The 9,400-nt window shown below is 32.7% G+C and overlaps 1 protein-coding gene across 1 annotated transcript; it reads right to left on the bottom strand.

Annotated features, from left to right (window-relative positions):
- Positions 1-4,933: 4,933 nt before the first annotated feature.
- Positions 4,934-7,954, bottom strand: LOC131599275 (hexosyltransferase GAUT11-like). The gene is made up of 2 exons (XM_058871683.1): positions 7,574-7,954; positions 4,934-6,511 (listed from the first exon to the last, which is right to left on the bottom strand). The coding sequence occupies exons 1-2, from the start codon at positions 7,724-7,726 to the stop codon at positions 5,057-5,059; spliced, it is 1,608 nt and encodes a 535-aa protein (XP_058727666.1). The 5' UTR covers positions 7,727-7,954; the 3' UTR covers positions 4,934-5,056.
- Positions 7,955-9,400: the final 1,446 nt, after the last annotated feature.

Genomic DNA, 9,400 nt, shown 5'->3' with positions numbered 1-9,400 from the left:
TATTAGGGAATTCAGATTCAATTCAATGATGAACACAACAGTAAAATCAGAATACATAACCTATTGATCTAAACAATATTCCCAATCAACATTATCATTCACAACACGATAATAGAGATTAAATGGAGAGTCTCCCCTTACCTTAGACAATTGTTCTTGATCCTTGATCTCTCCCTCTACAGTTCTCCTTCACGCTCTTCGTGTTCTCAACCCTCTGCTCTTTCACGTTCTTTCTTCCTTCCCAAATCCAATTGTTTTATGAAAAATAATAATAATTTAGTAAAAAGGATTATAAAATCACCCTCCCTCTTTTACTATTTCCTCACATGGCCCAAATGCCATAAACCATTATTTTCTATTATTTCCACAAAATCTTTATAACTCTAATTATTAATTCAATATTCCAATTAAATTAATATTAAAATTATACGGGTGTTACAAGTTTAATGGTCAGGGGTACTGTGACATGACAGGGACATATGTATATTAACATATCACATTAAGCCCAAGGTATATTAACATGGCTTAGTTTAATGGTCAGGGGTACTGGGACATGTATGGGACATAGGTATATTAACATATCCCATTGCACTAGAGGTATATTAACATGGCTTAGGCCAGAGATGCATTAAAGACCTCGTTATGATGAGGTCGGAAATATTGTATCCTTTACTGGCCTAACTATTGAGGTTGATTTTCTTTGTTTATTGGTTCCTTTTTGTAAACCTCATAATCCATCTCACATTTTTTGAATGCTTGAAGCTTGAAAAATGAATCAATTTTCATATTTAAACTCTAGGAGCTTGTTTCAGTTCATACATGGCTATATGCAAATATACACCATCCATTCCTGATTCGTTTTCACAAATCCAGGAGGTTGTGACACATAAACCTCTTCATCCAAAGGACCATTCAGAAAAGCATATTTCACATCTAAATGCATAAGAAACCAGTTCCTATTTGCAGCTATAGTAATCACCAATCTGATTTTTTATATTTAGTTGCAGGAACAAACACTTCAAATTAGTCTAAACCAAATTTCTGTAGAAATTCTCTAGCTACTAACCTTGTTTTGTGTCTGCCAATTGATCCATCTGGCTTTAGCTCTATCATGAAAATCCATCTGACACTAATGGATTTCTTGTTCTTTGAAAGCTCAGTCAACTATCAAGTCTTGTTTCTTTCTATTGCCTCTAGTTCCTCTTTCATAGCATTCAGACACACTTTCTTCTTCAGAGCTTCTTTAGTATTAATTGGTTCAGAGTTTACTAACATGCCATACTGAACGACTTCTCCTTCAGAGCCTACCTCAATATCTTACAACATGTCAAAAATATTGAAGGAACAATATCTGATGTTGAACTACCTTCAGAAGTTCCACCTTTGTATAACCACCTTTAAAGGTTGGATTACCATTATAGTCTGGATCATCGTCAGAGTCTAGATCAGAATCAGTTTCAACTTCAGAGTCAGACTCGCCTTCAGAGTCTCCTTCATCTTTGGAGTTACCTTCAGACTCTAACTCATCTTTAGAGACAGAATCCCCTTCAGAGGCAGATTCTTCTTTAGAAGTAATCTCAGGTGTCAACACTGCACTAAAGATGGATTGAGACTTGCTCAAATCCCACACTTCTACATTTTACACAATGACATCTCTCCTGACTTCGACTTTGTTAGTCACTGGACAATAAATCTTATAAGCACCTTTACTGTGGTACCCAATCAACAACATTACTTTTCTTTTATCATCCAACTTCTTTCTAGTAGCACTTGTAACATGTTTGTAACAATTAGAACCAAATACTCTGAAATGACTCACACTTTGCTTATCTCCAGTCCAATTTTCAAATGGAATAGTTTTCGTCAGCTTCTTGGTTGGACACATGTTGAGCACATATGTTGCAGTGGCAACAACTTCACCCCACAAGGTGTAAGGGAGATTTTCTCTTTCAGCATGCTCCTTGTCATATCAAGAAAAACCTTATTTCTTCTCTCTGTAGGACCATTATGATGAGGAGTCTATGGAGCAGTAACCTTATGCTCAATTTCATTCTCCTCAAAGTACTTCTTGAACTCTAAATAGTTTGACTCATCTCCACTATCAATTCTGAGAAATTTCATCTTCTAACCACTCTATTTTTTAGCCTTCACTTTGAACTTTTGAAACTCAGCAAACACCTCATGCTTAAACTAGATAAGTTCTACCCATGTCATTCTTGTAAACTTATCAAAAAAGACACAAAGTACTTGATTCCTCCAAGTGAAGATACTTCAAATGGCCCACGTACATCATAATGCACTACTCCTAAAGCATGCTTTGCTCTATGAGCCACTTCTAATGCAAATGGAAATATAGTTTGCTTGCCTTTGATGTATATCTCATATTACTTCTCATGCTTCACAACTTTAGGAATGCCATGTACCAGCTTCTTAAAACTCGGATGCCCTAAGCTATTTAAGTTCAGATGACCCAATATCTTGTTCCATAACTCACTGTCACCTTCAACACCTTCTGCACTAAGATATTTAGTTTCAACTGTCTCCATATTCACCTTGAATCTTCTGTTGCTTCCCTACTCATATTGCATAATCAGCTTCTGATTAGAATTATACAACTTTAAGAGATTGTTCTTCATAGTTATTGAGAAACCTTTCTCAATTAGCTAACCTACACTCATCATATTTCTCTTCATACCAGGAACATACCAAACATCCTTGATCAGAATAGTTTTTCCATTCTTCACTATGACTTTGACATTTCACATTCCTTTAGCATTAAGGTATTATCATCAACACACCTAATCTTTGTCCTCTTTTTAGATCAAAATCAACCAGCCTTTGTTTGTTTCCAGTTAGGTGATTTGAACAGCCAGCTTCCATATACCACTAGTCTACCAAATATCCACCATAAGATTCAGAAGTCATCAATAGCACGGGTTCATCATTAGAATCTCCTCTAGCTATATTTACTTCTTCTGAATTCTTTTCCTTGTTTGACCAATAGTCCTTAGCGAAATGACCAAACCTATTACATTTGTAATATTGAACATTTCTCTTGTCACACTTATCCTTTTTCTGATGTTTCTTGTCTTCAGAATTGAAGGCTTCTCACTTCTGAGAATCACCATATCTATTCTTGGCCTCTGACCAAGACTACTTATGATTCTTTATACCTAAACATGCTTTCAGAGCCTGCTATACCTCTCTTTCATAGTTTATCTCAATTAGATGCATCTCTTGTGCCTCTAGACTACTCAGCATCTCTACAATTCTCATGGTGCTCATGTTCTTAGAATGTTCAATTGCTACAACAATGTAATCAAATCGAGGAGTAAGTGATCTTAATACCTTCTCAATAATAACTTCTTTAGATCTCATTGGCGACCACATTCACTTTGGAAATGCAATTTGGTACCTTCTCATTGTTCTTCATGTTAAGATTCTCATACTACTTACGTAGACTCTGAAGCTTCACCTTCTTGATTGATGTATCACCGTCGTAGCACTGTACCAGTGTGTCCCACGCAACCTTCATCTTTTTTGAATCAACGATCTTCTCAAACACATTCGTATTCACACACTGATGATTATTGAACAACGCCTTCTAATCCTTCTTCCTCAGTTCTCTTTGCACGTTTCTTTGCGCTTCTATTGCATGTGCTGCAACTGGCATGTAATCATCATTGATGCACCGATTTCAAACAACACACGCATCTAAATTATCCACCAATTCCAGTTCTTTCCCTCAAATATTGGAAGCTTTGTGATCAAGCTACTGTTTCCTGTGTTCATCTTCGATCTTGCGCAAATCACTCAATTCTCACAAACACTTGTGTTTGCTAATCCCACAGAATCAAGAAATGTGATTCTGTTCGATTTCGATCATAAATTCAACCCGAATTTAAGAAATGAAATCAATTACACACCTCACATACACTCATGTTTCTCTTTCCAGAATAAGAACTGAAACTTTGGATACCAATTGTTGGAGTTAAACCTCTATTAATGCATAAGAATTGAGAAGATGAAGATGAGAAAGAATTATAGAGAGAGAGTACCAAAATTATAACTTAACTTTTTTTCAATTGAAAAACAGTTACAAAATTGAAAACTTAATTTTAATATTTATATAACCAAACTTAAAATACAACCGAAATGAAAATCAAATTCAAATGCAAATGCAAACTAAAATGAAATGAATATGAATTACTTCTAATAAATTTTGATGGTCAATTCATTATATATATTTTAAATTTTAACAAACAAACAAATTCAATCATTACATATTTTCAATGTGATATATCATTATTAAAAGGATAATATTATATATAGTTTAATGACATAAATTAAATTTTAATGATAATGACATAATTAAGTTATATAGTTTAATTTATGTCATTATCATTTTAATAATGATATATGTATCACCGTTATATTGTCTATCGTGGGTTGAAAATTTGGATTCTAGTTTCAAAACCACAAGTTATTGCAAAGTACTTATGGTCATAAAAGCCTTAATTGTTAGCTTTCTTCATGAAGTATGATAAATAAAAAATTAACTGGCATTGATGTTTACCTCTCCAACCACCTCTCATGAGTCATATAACTTATTATTTAGCAATGAGAAAGAAGTAGCAAAACGCTAGGCATTGCTATATCTTAGACAGTGTTGTAAAAAAAAGCTCTTTATTAGATTCTCATTCACGTGAATATATACTACAGACACAATACCTACATATCATTGTCAGAAAGACTGTTAGATTCAAACCTTAGGAGTGAAGAATTCTATTCATCTTTAATGCATTTCTTACAAGTCCTGTTAGATTCAAATCTAAGCTTCTTATTTGGTATTAAGACATAACATAGCAAGAATTTTCTATTTCAAGGAACTGTGACTGCAAAATCAAAGGTAAAAAGGAAATCAAAGCAACAATGGCAAAAACTTTATTCTTTTTCTATTTCAAGAGATTGTAATTTTAAGTCAAAATTATCTACTTCTGACTCTACAATAATCTGTGATAGAATAATCTATAAGCAATCAAGAAGTAGTTGTATTTTAACCTATAGCACATTCTTGAAAATAAGGGTGACTTTGATTTATGTACTTGTGCCATAGTGGCCTATACCTGCTTATAGATAATCTCAGCCATGGTTTCATGTTACCATTGAAGTGAATAACAGCCGCACTATCAATTAACCGATTATCAATATTTAGGTCATAACCTAATCCTAATACATGCCATCTTCTGTCAAGTGGTTCCACCAAACCATAAAAACTAAGAAGTGCAGGAGAAAGTGTACCGAGCTTCCACAGCGTCCCATTCGCATTCTGCTCTTGCCAGTAGTGGTATATTGCTGTCACATTTGATTTCTTCCACTGAACCAAGTCAAAAACATTCATGCCTAATGACCACGCGCATGTCTGTGGATCGAACTTTGAGCTTAAGATTGGACTCGAGAAGTTGAGATACTTGTAGTACCGGTGATAAGCTTCAAGACAGGTTTCGACTGCACCGATTACGTTTCCATGCAATTCAAGTGAGAAAAGTGGTGTTAGGTCTTTCTGGACAACGACATCATCGTCAAGGAAAACAATCTTCTCAAGCTGTGGATAAATCTCGGGGATGTAAAACCGAAGATGGTTTAGTAAAGACAAAAACTTGTTGTTCCGCAGTTTGGGTTCAGGGTTTACATCTGGATATGCTCCGAAATAAAAGGCGCGAGATTCTGAATTGAGAAGCTGTTTGACAATCGGAGAATAAGATTCATTCAGCCAGTGAAAATCTTCGACATTCTGCACCTCTATTGTAGCACCTTTGAAGTTGTTACCGAGGAACCATGCTTGCATTGTTCCATAGTTGACACCATCAGTTACAATATGGAAAACTAACTGCATTGGATACTCAGCATTGACAACTGTTGAGTTAACAACGACCGACGTTGCCAGTACATTATCCGAAAAGATGCAGAAATGATATAGATTCTGATCCGTAAGCCGGAGCGAGTTTCTCGTCTCATCTGAGAGTTTTTTCAGAGAAGGTTTCGTTAACCAATCAGCATTAAGTTTAACATCTAAGCAATGAAGACTCTTCGGTAATGCTTCGGCCGATATTTGAGCAAACACATTGCTTTGAACTGACGCTGCAATCGCTCGCTCTTCAAGAGCTTGAATATGCGATTTCATTGTAACTATAGTGGTTGCAATGTCATAATGGATGTCTTGTGCCTTGAAAATTAAAGAAGATAGGCTTTTAATTATCGGTTCGGCTTCCTCCTTCGTGACAGGCCTTCCGGCCATGGCAGCTTTCGACAGCAAAAGCTGGCAACTTCTAATCTTTAAGCTTAGCTCCCATGCTAGATGAAGATTATTGTGTTCTTTGGCTATAACCACATAAGCTTTGGCAAGAACCATTTCCTCTGCTAATTGCCTTGAAAAAGATGTCGCACTTGAAATTTCTTCGGTAAAATTCAATCTATCCTTAGCAAAATGCTCTACATGTTTGTTTCCCTCCTGCAACAAGTAACTTATTCAGTAAGAACAAAAGTCGCATTGGTTAAAGAAATAGTTTCAACAGAAAATAGCAAAATCACCTAAACCGTAACAACAGTCATAACATTGAAAGAAGAACATAGCCGTCATGGTCACGGCAATGTAAAACTGTTGAGAATTTACAGTTACAACTACATAGATTTGAGATATCTGGATTACTTTTTCATGCATCGCTATAAATGACCATTTACTCATCTTCAAATTTTGATTTAGACGCATGAATTGCTCTTTAATTGCATCATTTATCATGTATAAAAGCAAATTGGTATAACTAACACTATATTCATGAAGATTTTTCAATGAGGGAAAAATAATGTAATTAAATAACACATTAGCTTCAAAATTGTAAACTCAATCTTAAAAGGTAGATATTTTATGCAACATAACTAGATATCTAGAAACTTATCAAATTAACAAAATGAGTGGTAGATTGTTATTGAAAATCAGAATGGCTAAAGGGATAAGTCACAAGCACAAGAAACCTAAGAAAATCAGAAATGATGGTTAGATTCTACAGGGAACTACAAATGGGATAACCATTTCTCATAATCGGATGTGCAACTGTAATGATGTGTTAGTGAACACCAAACAATTTCATTTGGCTTGCGTCAGAGCCGTCTTTGAGGCTGTGCAAGATGAGCTATAGTACAGAGCTTCAAATTTTTCAGGATAAATTTGTGAGTAAATAGGGTCTCATAATAAACCGGCCATGGTTAAAGCACAACTAAATAGGGCCCATTTATATTGTCACGTTTGAACCGTAACAAACCAACATAGGACCTCTAAAAACTTAAGAGAGTACGGTTCTATTCGCGTAAACAAATAGATCATTCATCGATAGCATTACTACGATCAAAACAAAGCATTTAGAAATCAAAGAATTTTAACATATATCAGTATATGAAATCATCAAATCAACAATTTTTCACACCAATTGACTCTCATGAGCTCAACAATATAAAGGTTTTAGAGGCATTTGCATAAAAAAAAATAAAAATAGAAGAGAAGATGTAATGTCGGTACCAGAAGAGGATGTTTGACCCGATCTTCATGGTAACTATGTTGAAGAAAAAGCAAAACCAAACCGACAACGGAAAACGCTCCAAGAAGAAAGCAGATCCCATAAGACAACTTCCGTCGAATCGGGCGCCGAAACTCGGCAGCCCGACGCGGCATTTCTAACAGTTTCTTCCCACAACAACAACACCAACTCTCAGCTCAAAATCGAAAAAATCAGAAATCAACAATCAAATGAATCATACAAAAATGTGTTGTTAAATAGCCAATGTTCAATGTCACTCTTTAAGGATTATGAAATTCAGTAACGTTACTTGTGAAAGAAGTGAGAGCAAAAAAATTAAATAAAATAAAATGATGATCAATTTGTGTGTAAAATTTTAGAGAAGAGAATAATGAAGCCGACAAATGAGGAAAAAGGAGTAAAATAAAGAGTGTGGTTTTATCTTTTTTCTAGAATCAGAATTAATTAATGAGAAATAAAGACAAGGTGTACATGTAGGATGAGAAAGAAACTAAATGAGGAAAAAGTTGAAACTTGAAGGGTACATCTAATGTTTGCTTTGCATCCACCATTGGACTTCTAAGGATGAATAAGGACCATTATACGCGGCTTATTATTCTTTCTTATTTATTTTAGTTTGAAATGAAATAATTATGTACCAAATATTTTTTTATGTAATTTTATATTTAAGTTAGTTAAACGGTTAATTTTATAAAATTTTAATAAGTCTATCAACTATCAACTATAAATTATTAATTATTAGCTATTAATCATAAGTTATAAATTATCAGCTAACTCATTAGTCAACCGTTATTTTTACTAAATAGATTCTAACTCCATTTACTAACTAGTATATTTTTCTCAAAAGCTACTTGAAACATCTTTTGAATTTGTAGCTTTTATCTTGTCAATTTTCTTATCATTTTTATTCTTATTATTTTAACTAAAATAAATTTTTATTTTTTAAAAGTTTAAAATGAAATAAATATATTTTAAATGTAACATTATAAAAAAAGTCAAAGTTTATATTTAAAAAATTTATGAAAATTTTATTGTAATTCAAAGTCAAAGTTTATATTTAAAAAATTTATAAATCTTTTATTGTAATTCTTTTCTCCGACGTTTTCATTTCATCTTTCTCCATTCTCTTCCTCCGCTGATTTCATCCTTGTTCTCCATTGATGTTCACTACTAATTTTTCATGTGTTATCTGTCTATAAAATTTATACATATGTGTTGATATATTTTGATATTATATTTAATTAGACATATAAATTAATTTAATAATATACAATAGACTATATAATCACTAAGTTATTGATAAAAAAAATGTTCTTTTATGTCATTTTATATTTATCAATTATATGAACCGCTATTTTTTTAAGAATTTCAATTAACTCATTAACTATCAATCATAAATGAATCCTCAACTATAAACTATCAATTATATTATTTCAATCAAGTGTTAATATATATTCTAAAATTGATCATAATTATCATACTCAGTATTTTAGTTCAATTAGTATCTAGAACTAGTGTTGCATAAAAATTAATAGAACATAGAAATAAAAAATAAATCAATTATTATCCTTACAATATTACATTTTAAAAATAAAATATTGAAAATTAATATGATAAAAATTAATATAAATTAATTTTACATAAAATTATTAAAATAATATTAATGAAAATTTTAACAAAATTAGTTTACTAAAATTGAAAAATGTAAATTAAAAAAAATTATTTATACTTGTTTACATTAATACATTATAAAAATACAAATTAAAATGTTGTCATCTAAAATTAAACTCGTAACCAAAAACAATATT

Source organism: Vicia villosa, linkage group LG4 (genome assembly GCF_029867415.1).
Source record: "Vicia villosa cultivar HV-30 ecotype Madison, WI linkage group LG4, Vvil1.0, whole genome shotgun sequence".
NCBI lineage: Eukaryota > Viridiplantae > Streptophyta > Magnoliopsida > Fabales > Fabaceae > Vicia > Vicia villosa.
The sequence above is the reverse complement of the archived record's forward strand: the minus strand, read 5'-3'. Positions and strand labels throughout refer to the sequence as shown.